We start from the raw sequence: 14,711 nt of genomic DNA on the forward strand, positions 1-14,711 counted from the left end.
ATCCCTCCATGTCTCCATCCATCCCTCCATCCATGTCTCCATCCATCCCTCCATCCATCCATGTCTCCATCCATCCCTCCATCTATGTCTCCATCCATCCATGTCTCTATCATCCATCCACGTCTCCATCCATGTCTCCATCCATCCATGTCTACATCCCTCCATCCATCCCTCTATCCATGTCTCCATCCATCCCTCCATCTATGTCTCCATCCATCCATGTCTCCATCCATCCCTCCATGTATGTCTCCATCCATCCCTCCATGTCTCCATCCATCCCTCCATGTTTCCATCCATCCATGTCTCCATCCATCCATGTCTCCATCCATCCCTCCATGTCTCCATCCATCTCTCCATGTCTCCATCCCTCCATGTCTCCGTCCATCCCTCCATGTCTCCATTCATCCCTCCAAACATGTCTCCATCCCTCCATGTCTACATCCACCCATGTCTCCATCTATCCCTCCTTGTCTCCATCCATCCATCCATCCCTCCATGTCTCCATTCATCCCTCCATCCATGTGTCCAAACCTGGCCAGACATTCCCAGAGATAGTCCCATTCTACAGAATCGAACGCTTTTGCGGCGTCCAGGGACACCACTACTCTGGAGCCTATCTGGTCATGTTCAGCCTGCATATTCATATACACTACGTAAGTTAAACGCCGTTTTTTTCACAGGCATGAACCCAGTTTGGTCGCGGTGAATAAGATTCAGGATCACTTTGTTTAACCGGAGTGCCAGGACCTTGGCCAAAATTTTTATGTCCAATTGTAGTAGGGAGATGGGGCGATACGATTCGGGGAGCGCAGGGTCCTTGCCTGGTTTGGGTATAAGTACAATGAATGCCTCACTCATTGACTTTGGGAGGGAGCCTGATTTGAATATGTATATAAATAGTTCATGTAACTTGGGGACTTAGATCTCACTATAGTTCGTATAGAATTCTCGGGGGAGACCGTCTGATCCAGGAGCCTTGGAGGGGGCAAGGTGAGATATTGCTTCTGCAATATCATCCTTAGTGATGGAAGCCTCCAGCATCTCAAATTGAGTTGAGGTCAGCTGAGGGAAGTCTACAGTGGATAGAAAGTCTGCTATATCCTGTCTAGAATTATTAGTGGTGGATGAGTATAAGGACGTGTAAAAGGAGCAGAATTCACCAGCTACCTTTTCTGGGTCTCGGATCAGGGTGCCTGTAGTATCTTGCAGGGCGACCACAGTAGGTGGTTTATGTTCCAGATGTGCCATGTAAGCCAGCAGGCGCCTGCACACTCCCCACACTCGTACACCTTTTGTTTTCTGTAAAATATTTTCCTTTCTGCCCCTTTAAAGTGAAGTCCATTCACTATGCGGGCCTGCATTTTCACCTGACTCGCCGCCTCTGGAGAGGGGTTTTCTGAGAAGGTTCTCTTTACCTCAGCCATTTTTTGTTCAGCTTGTTTAAGTATTTGATTTGAGGTTCTCCGGTATCTAGATATTCGTTGGGACAGTAGCATACGTGCATGGGCTTTAAATGCATCCCATACTGTATCAAAGGGGGCTGAGTCTCTGTTGGTCTGAAAAAAGAACTCCCACTCCTGTCTCACAGTCCCCAAATCAGGGACAACCGAGAGCCAAAAAGGGTTGAGTCTTCCACCCATGTCTCCATTCTCCATCCATGTCTCGATCCCTCCATATCTCCATCCATGTCTCCATCCCTCCATGTCTCCATCCTTGTCTCCATCCTTGTCTCCATCCATCCATCCATCCCTCCATGTCTCCATCCATCCCTCCATCCATGTCTCCATCCCTCCATGTCTCCATCCATCCCTCCATCCATGTCTCCATCCATCCCTCCATGTCTCCTTCCATCCATTCATTTTTCCATCCATCCATGTCTCCATTCATCCATGTCTCCTTCCATTCATCCATGTCTCCATCCATCCAACCATCCATCCATGTCTCCATCCATCTATGTCTTATTTTGCTGAGAAATCAACCCAACATTTCTAGCTGTGACCATCTTCAGTGAGGGCAAAAGATTAATGAAGCATTTACTTCCTGGGATCTGTCTGCCCTAGAGCCCCTCCTCTCATGAAGGCTCCTGGGATGTATGACATCAATTTGGCATAGGCCAGAAACCAGGAAGTAACTGAAAATTTTAATAAAAAGGAAGAATTGGAGTATAATAGAAGGATGGGGGAGAGATTGGGGTCAAATAGAAGGACAGGGGGAGGATAGGGGTATAATAGAAGGATGGGGGAGAGATTGGGGTCAAATAGAAGGACAGAGGGGGATTGGGGTATAATAGAAGGACAGAGGGGGATTGGGGTATAATAAAAGGACAGAGGGAGGACTGGGGTATAATAGAAGGACAGAGGGAGGATTGGGGTATAATAGAAGGACAAAGGGGGGATTGGGGTATAATAGAAGGACAGAGGGAGGGTTGGTGTATAATAGAAGGACAGAGGGAGGATTAGGGTATAACAGAAGGACAGAGGGAGGATTGGGGTATAACAGAAGGACAGAGGGGGGGATTGGGGTAAAATAGAGGGAGAGAGGGAGGGTTGGGGTATAATAGAAGGACAGAGGGGGAGATTGGGGTAAAATAGAGGGACAGAGGGAGGGTTGGGGTATAATAGAGGGACAGAGGGAGGATTGGGGTATAATAGAAGGACAGAGGGGGGGTTGGGGTATAATAGAAGGACAGAGGGAGGACTGGGGTATAATAGAAGGACAGAGGGGTGATTGGGGTATAATAGAAGGACAGAGGGAGGATTGGGGTATAATAGAAGGACAGAGGGAGGATTGGGGTATAATAGAAGGACAGAGGGGGATTGGGGTATAATAGAGGGACAGAGGGAGGATTGGGGTATAATAGAAGGACAGAGGGAGGATTGGGGTATAATAGAAGGACAGAGGGGGGGATTGGGGTATAATAGAAGGACAGAGGGGGGGATTGGGGTATAATAGAGGGACAGAGGGAGGATTGGGGTATAATAGAAGGACAGAGGGGGGATTGGGGTATAATAGAGGGACAGAGGGAGGATTGGGGTATAATAGAGGGACAGAGGGAGGATTGGGGTATAATAGAAGGACAGAGGGAGGATTGGGGTATAATAGAAGGACAGAGGGAGGATTGGGGTATAATAGAGGGACAGAGGGGGGATTGGGGTATAATAGAGGGACAGAGGGGGGATTGGGGTATAATAGAAGGACAGAGGGAGGATTGGGGTATAATAGAAGGACAGAGGGGGAATTGGGGTATAATAGGACAGAGGGGGGGGGGGATTGGGGTATAATAGAAGGACAGAGGGGGGGGGGATTGGAGTATAATAGAGGGACAGAGGGAGGATTGGGGTATAATAGAAGGACAGAGGGAGGATTGGGGTATAATAGGAGGACAGAGGGGGGATTGGGGTATAATAGAAGGACAGAGGGGGGATTTGGGTATAATAGAAGGACAGAGGGAGGATTGGGGTATAATAGAAGGACAGAGGGGGGATTGGGGTATAATAGAAGGACAGAGGGGGGATTGGGGTATAATAGAAGGACAGGGGGGGGGGATTGGGGTATAATAGAAGGACAGAGGGGGGGGGGGGATTGGAGTATAATAGAGGGACAGAGGGAGGATTGGGGTATAATAGAGGGACAGAGGGGGGATTGGGGTATAATAGAGTGACAGAAGGGGGATTGTGGTATAATAGGACAGAGGGAGGATTGGGGTATAATAGAAGGACAGGGGGGGTTGGGGTATAATAGAGGGACAGAGGGAGGATTGGGGTATAATAGAAGGACAGAGGGGGGATTGGGGTATAATAGAAGGACAGAGGGAGGATTGGGGTATAATAGAAGGACAGGGGGGGGGGTTGGGGTATAATAGAAGGACAGAGGGAGGATTGGGGTATAATAGAAGGACAGAGGGGGGATTGGGGTATAATAGAAGGACAGAAGGGGGATTGGGGTATAATAGAAGGACAGAGGGGGGATTGGGGTATAATAGAAGGACAGGGGGGGTTGGGGTATAATAGAGGGACAGAAGGAGGATTGGGGTATAATAGATGGACAGAGGGAGGATTGGGGTATAATAGAAGGACAGAGGGAGGGATTGGGGTATAATAGAAGGACAGAGGGGGGATTGGGGTATAATAGAAGGACAGAGGGAGGATTGGGGTATAATAGAAGGACAGGGGGGGGTTGGGGTATAATAGAGGGACAGAAGGGGGATTGGGGTATAATAGATGGACAGAGGGAGGATTGGGGTATAATAGAAGGACAGAGGGAGGATTGGGGGTATAATAGAGGGACAGAGGGAGGATTGGGGTATAATAGAAGGACAGAGGGAGGATTGGGGTATAATAGAAGGACAGGGGGGGGGGGTATAATAGAAGGACAGAGGGGGGATTGGGGTATAATAGAAGGACAGAGGGAGGATTGGGGTATAATAGAAGGACAGAGGGGGGATTGGGGTATAATAGAAGGACAGAGGGGGGATTGGGGTATAATAGAAGGACAGAGGGGGGGGGATTGGGGTATAATAGAAGGCCAGAGGGGGGATTGGGGTATAATAGAAGGACAGAGGGGGGATTGGGGTATAATAGAAGGACAGAGGGGGGATTGGGGTATAATAGAAGGACAGAGGGAGGATTGGGGTATAATAGAAGGACAGGGGGGGTTGGGGTATAATAGAGGGACAGAAGGGGGATTGGGGTATAATAGATGGACAGAGGGAGGATTGGGGTATAATAGAAGGACAAAGGGGAGGATTGGGGTATAATAGAAGGACAGAGGGAGGATTGGGGTATAATAGAAGGACAGAGGGAGGATTGGGGTATAATAGAAGGACAGAGGGAGGATTGGGGTATAATAGAAGGACAGAGGGGGGATTGGGGTATAATAGAAGGACAGAGGGAGGGTTGGGGTATAATAGAGGGACAGAGGGGAGGATTGGGGTATAATAGAGGGACAGAGGGGAGGATTGGGGTATAATAGGACAGAGGGAGGATTGGGGTATAATAGAAGGACAGGGGGGGGGGTTGGGGTATAATAGAGGGAGGGTTGGGGTATAATAGAAGGACAGGGGGGGGGGTTGGGGTATAATAGAGGGACAGAGGGAGGATTGGGGTATAATAGAAGGACAGAGGGAGGATTGGGGTATAATAAAGGGGCAGAGGGGGGATTGGGGTATAATAAAGGGGCAGAGGGGGCAACCATTCATTTGAGATTTTTATTGGACATTAGCGGAGCAGAAAATCGCCCTTGTCACAGAGTCCATAAACCCCAAACTGAACTGTCTTTAGTTATAAATACCTTTTATCAGCTCAAGCAAAAAGTAAGGAATTGGCAGAATGTATGTTAATTATGAAGAAAAGAACAATAATAACTGCAGGATGGTGTTACTGGAAAGCAACTGCACTGAGCCCAGGATCTGACAGTCTAGAGAAGTATACAATGTTCCCTGACCTGTGCTGCCCTGCAGGTGGACTGAGCACAGAACTGCTTGTTGTTCTAATATATATATATATATATATATGATGTGGCTGCAGGTGGAGATCTGGAGATGACCCCTCCCAGATGGGGGTGTGTGCTGGGAGGGGCTGATGCAGTGATGTCACCTGACACTTATAAGCAGAAGTCTCCGCGCCCCCCCTGGCTCAGTAGTGTAAGTGAGCAGTGAAGATGAACAGTCTCTGTACTCTGCAGCAGCTCCAGGCGGAGACCGAGCCGGTGAGAACTTTATTATTATTATCCTTATTATAGAGGCTGCAATAATGATTATACATTTATATAGCTCTGACATATACCGCAGCGTTCTACAGAGATCACTGAGTCGGTCACATCAGTCTCTGTACCAGAGGAGCTTACATTCTAATGTCCCCTCCCCCCACAGTCACACACTATTATTATTATTATACGTTTATATAGCTCTGACATATACCGCAGCGCTGTACAGAGATCACTGAGAGTCGGTCACATCAGTCTCTGTACCAGAGGAGCTTACACTCTAATGGTGACATGTAGGTATATGTGGTTGTCAATATTTTTCCTGTGTGTCAATATTGTCACATGTACGGAAACCTGGGAGGGGGGGGGGGGTAGGAATGGACTTGTGTCTTTTTCAACTATGTAACAATGTAACAGATGAGAAGAATAATGTATTGAAGGAACTCAGACCACCATATGGAGAATGATGATCATCAATAGGATTTTTTTTTTTAGTATTCAAGTTTAATGCGTATATTTAATTTCATGCAAATTTAATGCATATATTTAATTTCATGCAAATTTTAATGCAACAGACAAACAGCCGAAAAAAAAAAGAATTGTCAAAATTCTGATTAAAATTTTAGAGATTTTTTTTTTCTCTTTAAATTTTTTTTTTTTGGGCTGTTTGTCAGTTGCATTAACTTTGCAGGATATTAAATATGCATTAAATTTGAATACAAAACAAAACAAAAACAATTCCTATTGATGATGATCATCATTCTTCATATGGTGGTCTGAGTTCCTTCAATACTTTATTCTTCTCATCTGTCTAAAATATTATTTTTAAAATGTCGCCATCTCTGCGGAATTTTTGGAACCCCTTTTTTTTCCCATCAGCCAAATAATTACTTAATTGCTTTTCTTTTTTTTTTTTGTCCCCCGTTTTACTTCTTTGCGGTGCGTTTACGTCGTACTTTAATGTGCGTTGCATTAGGGGGCAGCCCATGGAAACAAATGGCTTCCAAAACACACCCCGAGGTCAGACGTCACCCTTGTATTGTGCACTCCGGTGTGTTGTGGTGCAGCAAGGTGCCTCATCTCGGTGCGTTGGAGCGCCATTTTAAAATGTTACCGCAAATGCATTTAGTATAAATGGCTCCCCAATCAGCTGCTACTTTTGTTTCTATAAGTGACGTTCAAAGTGAACAGAAATGTGAAAAAGTTCAGATTACCAAAAAAAAAAACAACAGATAAGATGCAGCTGAACCAGAAAAGTAAAAATTCATCTCTTTTGGGAAAGCTCCAAGAGATGCAAACTCCATGCAGATGGCGTCCCTGGTGGGAAGTGAACAGAGGGCCCCGGTGCTGCAAGGCAAGTGGGTCAAACCACACAGCCGGGGAAATTGGAGATTGCTTGCTAGGAGTCAGCGCTCTGCACTCTGCCTGGGGGAGGGGAGGGGGGGCATTCTGGGAAGTTATGAATCGCCTTGGAATGGAAGCGGGAGTCTCTGATTGGTTGACGGTCACAATGATTATATTTACCAGAACATACTTGTGGTCTCAGGCAGGTTTATACAAAATATGATCCTTATTGTACAGGATTTATATAGTGCCAACAGTGTGAGCAGCGCTGTACAATACAAGGGGAGGAAATACAGAACATTCCAATCTGATACAGGAGGGCCCAGCGCATTACTGGATTACAATCCAGTATAGAGTATAATATTACAATCCAGTATAGAAAATAATATTACTATCCAGTATAGGGAATAATATTACAATCCAGTATAGAGAATAATATTATGATCCAGTATAGAGAATAATATTACAATCCAGTATAGAGAATATTACAATCCAGTATATACAATAATAATACCATCAAGTATAGAGAATATTGATACAATAAAATATAACGATAACAATATAATAATAATAATAAAATAATAATATAGTAATGGCCTTACAATCAAATCTATAAAATATGGATACAATTGGATATCGACAATATTTTTTACAATGGATTATAGAAAATACAATTATTATCCAGTACATACGATATCGTTACAATCACGTATAGACCGTATTGATACCATTGAGTACAGAGAATATTGTTACAATCCACTATATAAAATGTAGTCAGGTTTGGTTCACACCTACAGGTGCAGCCAGGCTATATAATATAAATAATAATAATATATAATATAGTAATAGTTCTATTGAGTCTATAAAATATGGATACAATTGAATATGGACAATATTTTTACAATGGAATATAGAGAATAGTTATTATTTAGTGTATACAAGATTGCTAAATTCAGATATAGAGATTATTGTTACAATAAACGATAAAAATAACAAATATATCTATATACATATTTATTATTAATAATAATAATCCATAATATAATAATATATAATCTAGTAATAGTCTTACAATCGAGCCTTTAAAATATACTGTAGATAATTGAATATGGACAATATTTTTACAGTGGAATATAGAGAATACAGTGATTATCGTGTGTATATATACTACAATATTGTTACAATCCGTTATAGAGGTTATTGTTATAATCCAGTATACACAATATTAATACAATTGCATATATAGAGAACGTTGATACAATTAAATAATAATAATATATAAATAAAATAATATCAATAATAATAATAATAAATAATATAGTAATAGCCTTACAATTGAGTCTGTAAAATATAGATACAATTAAATATAGGCACTATTTTTACAAAGGAATATAGAGATTACAGTGCTTATCGAGTATATACAATATCATTACAATCAGGTATAGAGATTATTGTTACGATCGAGTATATACAAAAATAATACAGCTGAGTATAGAGAACATTGATTACAATAGAAAATATATCAATAATAATAAATATAATAATAATATATCATATATAATAAAGTATTAGCCTTACAAATGAGTCTATAAATTATGGATACAATTGAAAATGGACAAAATTTTTACAATGCAATATAGAGAATACAATTATTATTGAATATATACAATATTGTTACAATCGGGTGTAGAGATTGTTAGTTGATTATATACAATATTGATACAATTGCGTAATACAATCGAGTGTATATACAATAATAATACAATTGAGTATATACAATAATAATACAATCGAGTATATACAATATTGATACAATTGCGTAATACAATCGAGTGTATATACAATAATAATACAATTGAGTATATACAATAATGATACAATCGAGTATATACAATATTGATACAATTGAGTACAGAGATTATTGTTACACCCAGGTACAGAGATTGTTACAATCGAGTATATACAATAATAATACAATCGAGTATATACGATAATAATACAATCGAGTATATACAATATTGATACAATTGAGTACAGAGATTATTGTTACACCCAGGTACAGAGAATACTGATCGATCGGAATACAGGGAATAGCGCTACAAAGATGCGTTCCTATCATGTTCCTGGGTGAGGTTTTATCTGACGTTGCTGATGCATCCCATGTCACCTGTCATCTCAGTATTGTCTTGTGTTATGGTGGCACCATTGTGTTTGTTGTACTGTCTGTTAATGAGGTGTTCTAATTTTCGGTATTTATATGTTCGATATGAGAACATCTCACTCACGGGATTCACAGATTAGATACAAATGGGTTGATATCCCTTGATTTTTATATTGATTTCATTTTTATTGATTATCATTTTATTGATGACATTTATATTTGCATTTAGAGCCCTGATGAAGGGGGGAGAGTGTTTGGCCCCTGAAACGCATTGGCTGTTATGTTTGGTCATTTTATAAACAATGAAATCATTTTAAAAGCTTTGATGGTCGGTTTGGGGTGTATGTATGTACGAGGTTTCAGGGACTTTTCATGGCTTCCTCAGAAAGGGAAGCTTGTCCCCTCAGAGCAGTCATTTCATGGAACATTGATGGTGTTGATGGCCCAGCTCCTCTCTGATAACGGTCTGCTCTGAGGTTTATGTACAAGGTCTCAGGGACTTTTCATGGTGTCCTTGGAGGGGGAGGCTTATCCCCTCAAAGCACTCATCTCACCCAACGTTTCTGGGGTTTTGGTGTGGTGACGGCCCATCTCCTCTAATCTATCTCTGCTCTGAGGTGTGTGTACAAGGTCTGAGGGACTTTTATGGTCTCCTTGGAATGGGAGCCTTGTCCCATCACTGCCATCACCTCACCCAACATTTCTGGTGTTTTGGTATGGTGACAGCCCAGCTCCTCTAGTATCTCTCTGCTCTGAGGTGTGTGTATAGGGTCTGAGAGACTTTTCATGGTCTCCTTGGAATGGGAGCCTTGTCCCATCACAGCCATCATCTCACCCAAGGTTTCTGGTGTTTTGGTGTGGTGATGGCCCAGCTCCTCTAGTAACTCTCTGCTCTTTGGTTTATGTACAAGTTCTGAGGGACTTTTCATGGTCTCCTTGGAATGGGAGCCTTGTCCCATCACAGCCATCATCTCACCCAACATTTCTGGTGTTTTGGTGTGGTGACAGCCCAGCTCCTCGAGTATCTCTCTGCTCTGAGGTTTATGTACAAGATCTGAGGGACTTTTCATGGTTTCCTTGGAACTGGAGCCTTGTCCCATCACAGCCATCATCTCACCCAACATTTCTGGTGTTTTGGTGTGGTGACAGCCCAGCTCCTCTAATCTATCTCCGCTCTGAGGTGTGTGTACAAGGTCTGAGGGACTTTTCATGGTCTCCTTGGAATGGGAGCCTTGTCCCATTACAGCCATCATCTCTTCCAACTTTTCTGGTGTTTTGGTGTGGTGATGGCCCAGCTCCTCTAGTATCTCTCTGCTCTGAGATTTATGTACAAGGTCTGAGGGACTTTTCATGGTTTCCTTGATTTGATTGTAGCCGTATTAGTGCAATTGTGACAGAGAAAATTGAGTACTGTCCGTGATACTTTTTTAATTTGCACTAGCATACAATTTTTCAGGACAAGCTTTCGGGGTATGGCCCCTTCTTCAAGGTCCAAGCAGGTTTCCTTGGAATGGGAGCCTTGTCCCATCGCAGCCATCATCTCACTCAACGATTCTGGTGTTTTGGTGTGGTGATGGCCCAGCTCCTCTGATATCTCACTGCTCTGAGGATTTAGTGACTTTTCCATGGTATTCTTAGAAGGGGCGCCTTGTCCCCTCAGAGCGCTCATCTCCCCCAGCATTTCTGGTGTTTTGTTGTGGTGACGGCCCAGCTCCACTCTGCTCTGAGGTTTGTATACATAGTCTGAATTACTTTTCATGGTATCCTCAGAAGGGAATCCTCGTCCCATCACGGCACTCATTTCACCCAAGGTTTCTGGTGTTTTTTTGTTGCGGTGATGGCCCAGCTCCTCTCTGCTCTGAGGTGTGGTAATGCTCTCTCCTCTATAATTACAATAATCTTTGTCTTTCTGCAGAACAGGCAATTATTCTCAGACTCTGCCTGCCCAAACAAAAGCCTGGGATCACATTTCACCCAGGAATGTCTGGATTCCTGTGGGAATGGGTTAACCCCTGACCTACCACGGCCTTGTCCTCCAGCACACACCAGATTGCAGCTCTTCTCTCAAGATTAGTTTTCATGTACTGAGCATTCTCCATTCTCCTTCTGGATGGAGGGGGGGGGGGATCCTTGTCAATAAATGTGCTGTCATAGCAAAGTCCCAAGGTCAGGGAGACATTGCACATCACCTGAGAAGGGTAAATGTATACAACACATGCGTTAGCCACTTATGGTGTTTTATCAGCCACCACATTGTGTTGGGAAAGAATTATTAGAGCCGAAATGTAATCTGTTTATATTTTGCCTTCCCTGGTACTCCTGTAGCTCTCTGCTACAGAGTTCTGCTTTTCCACTGCAGGTTACTCAGCACAGAGTTCTACTTTTCCACTTCAGGTTACTCAGCAATGGTGATATGAACAGAAAAACAAGTAATTTCCATTTAGTTTCACTCTGCTCTGCGTTCCGGCCTCACCGCTGTCATCATCAGGCTACTGTTACTGCTCCTGTTGTACCATCCATCTCATAAAATGTGTGTCATCTTTAGCTGGGAGTTTTTATGTATGGCAATAAATTGACTCAAAGTAACACCAAATCCCTTTAAAGTAGTAGATGCGTAATTTCGTAATCCACAACGGCCCATAAAGTGGGGCGCATTCGGCCCAAAGTCCATGGACATCGGACTATCACAGCTATATGAACTTACTGGACATCCCATTCCAGAACCATGCCCAAACAATGGTGGCATTCACCCCCATGGCCATTGATATGGAGTTAACCCCCCCCCCCCCCCCAAATGGCCATTGATATGCTCTTGACCTGACCCTCATGGTCATTGAAATGCTGTTGACCCCCCATGGCCATTGATATAGAGTTGACCCCACCTTCATTCACATGCCTGTTGCCCCCTCTATAACATCCTCCACTCATCTGGGAAGGCTTTCCACAAGATTTCAGAGGGTGTCTGTGGGAATTTGCCCCATTTGTGAGGTCTGATACTGATGTTCGATGAGAAGACCTGGCTCACAATCAGTGTTCCAATTCATCTTAAAGGCGTTCAGTAGGGTTGAGGTCAGGGCTCTGTGCAGGACACTGGAGTTCCTCCACACCAAACTGCTCAAACCATGTTTTTATAGAGCTGGTTTTGTACAAAGGTAGTACCAGTCCTGGGCTCCATCGCCACACCATCCACACCAACAAGATGTATACCAACAAGCTTGTCCACTTGGACTTCTTTGGTGAACCCAAGGATTTGTTCAGTAATGTTCTGGGGTGGGGAGGGGGGCTGTAAGAGGCCCCCATGATAAAGTGATCAATGAACACGAGACCTTCTAGTTCCACTGATTTTGTTTACACTTGTTCTTCTCTATGCTCACCATTCCGTTTCTATTTTCAGGATAACATCAAGACTTTACGGCTGACTCTACGGGAGGACCACTCCCCGGAGAGGACGGAGACCATCAAAGTGAAGGTGAGGACCCAGAAACTGGTGGGGATTGGGTTATGGGGGGAGGAGGTGTTTGATTGCAATCTCCTTCTAAAAATACCGCCAGGATGACGCATTCTGTGTCCTCTGCTGATGCCTGGCTGATGACATCGTAGCCGTCTGTTGACATTTTTGTTCAGTTTGTCACTGTTACTCAATTGGCCTTTGGAGAGACATCCAAATATATCTCCCGGTTTCAGTTACACGGGGACCCCCAGTGTAAACAGCTGTCACTCATTTATTTTTATTTTTTTCATGTCTGCAGCCGGTGGGACGCGCCTTCGCTCTCATATCATCCCGACCAACCCGGAGCTCTCGGCCTCTGAAATCTGAACTAGTCAAGTCCAGCGATGGCGATGAAGAGATCATTAAGGTAATGACCCCCTTACACCTCCATACTAACCTCGAATCTCGGCACAGGGATGGTGGGAACACCTCATAATGGGCACAGCGGGTGTACAGACCCAGGAACTCAGCACAGGGATGGTGGGAACCCTTCATAATGGGCACAGCAGGTGTACAGACCCGAGAACTCAGCACAGGGATGGTGGGAACCCCTCATAATGGGCACAGCGGGTGTACAGACCCAGGAACTCAGCACAGGGGTGGTGGAAACCCCTCATAATGGGCACAGGGATGGTGGGAACCCCTCATAATGGGCACAGCGGGGGTGTACAGACCCGGGAACTCAGCACAGGGATAGTGGGAACCCCTCATAATGGGCACAGCAGGTGTACAGACCCGGGAACTCAGCACAGGGATGGTGGGAACCCCTCATAATGGGCATGGCAGGTGTACAGACCCGGGAACTCAGCACAGGGATGGTGGGAACTCCTCATAATGGGCACAGCGGGTGTACAGACCCAGGAACTCAGCACAGGGATGGTGGAAACCCCTCATAATGGGCACAGCGGGTGTACAGACCCGGGAACTCAGCACAGGGATGGTGGGAACTCTTCCTCTTATAATTTTTTTATGCTGTTCCCATCTCTGATGAGAGTCGGATTCGTCCTGCCCATCTCAATCAGGCATGATAAATAGATTCTTGCAGGACCAGCTTGTCACCTTCCCGGAATGTAGATCTGGGCGGAGGCCGCCTCCCCAGCCTCTGAATATGATCTGAGCGGATTGGGATTACACTCTGTCCTGTACACAAGAGGATATTTATAGTTCCTGAGAGACTGATAACTGAAATAAAATATCACCGCCAATCCCCATCCCCTCCCCCGGCATTATTCTGCGTCTCTGGAACGCGGTTTGGAGTGGCGTGTTTACGCAGAAGCCTGGAACGTACAAGAAGGTGTCTTTGTTTACATGAGCCTTAAGACTCTCCCTGTGCCTTCAAATGTGCGTATTTACATAGCGATCCTCCGACTTCACTGCCAGGAAAACCTTTTCCATTCTTCTGACCCCTTCACCTGTGTGCGCTCGTTATTTGCAGATCGGGTGTGAATTTAATGATGACATTTAATATGCTTATATTTTGCCTTCCCTGGTTCCCCCCCCCCCCCCCCCCCCCCCCATCAACATTCTAGTGAAATATTTAAATTAAACTTTTCTGTTTTCATTACATACCTTATTTTGGACCTGGTGATGTCATCACTGAGGTCTCTGTGCTTCTCTATGCAATGCGTGCAATTCATGGCTGGGTGCTGTACATAGCTTCCTGAAAACAGCACCCTTCCTCAGTACTCCTTTCAAGAGCCCTCCGCCCTGATGCAGGCAGTGGGAGGAGTTATGCAAATCTCAAAATGTCTTGATGGGTTGAGTGGGAGTTCCTAGGCAGGCTGTATTTGCGTAGGTAATGCCCACATGTGATGCTGAGCCTCCATAATTTAAAGAAACTGAAATCCAATGAGTGAAAGGGGCGGGGCCAGGTCATTCAAGCTGGGGAACAAAGTTCTAGATGATGCTGGATGTCCTCCAGCAGGCTGGGGCAGTTGGATGGGTGGTCTCGCCAAGCTCTGCTGCTGCTGATTGGCAAGGGTGCTAATTATGTATGGATAAAAACCGTGTAGC

General features: G+C 44.4%; 1 protein-coding gene across 1 annotated transcript; it reads left to right on the forward strand.

Annotated features, from left to right (window-relative positions):
• Positions 1-5,623: 5,623 nt before the first annotated feature.
• TUFT1 (tuftelin 1) lies at positions 5,624-13,065 on the forward strand (the record flags this gene model as incomplete). The annotated part of the gene is given in 3 exon segments (XM_073610549.1): positions 5,624-5,706; positions 12,603-12,677; positions 12,958-13,065. Coding segments are annotated over 3 exon segments (231 nt in total), but the record flags the coding sequence as incomplete, so codon positions are not given.
• Positions 13,066-14,711: the final 1,646 nt, after the last annotated feature.

This window comes from Aquarana catesbeiana, linkage group LG13, assembly GCF_042186555.1.
Source record: "Aquarana catesbeiana isolate 2022-GZ linkage group LG13, ASM4218655v1, whole genome shotgun sequence".
NCBI classification, from domain to species: Eukaryota; Metazoa; Chordata; class Amphibia; order Anura; family Ranidae; genus Aquarana; species Aquarana catesbeiana.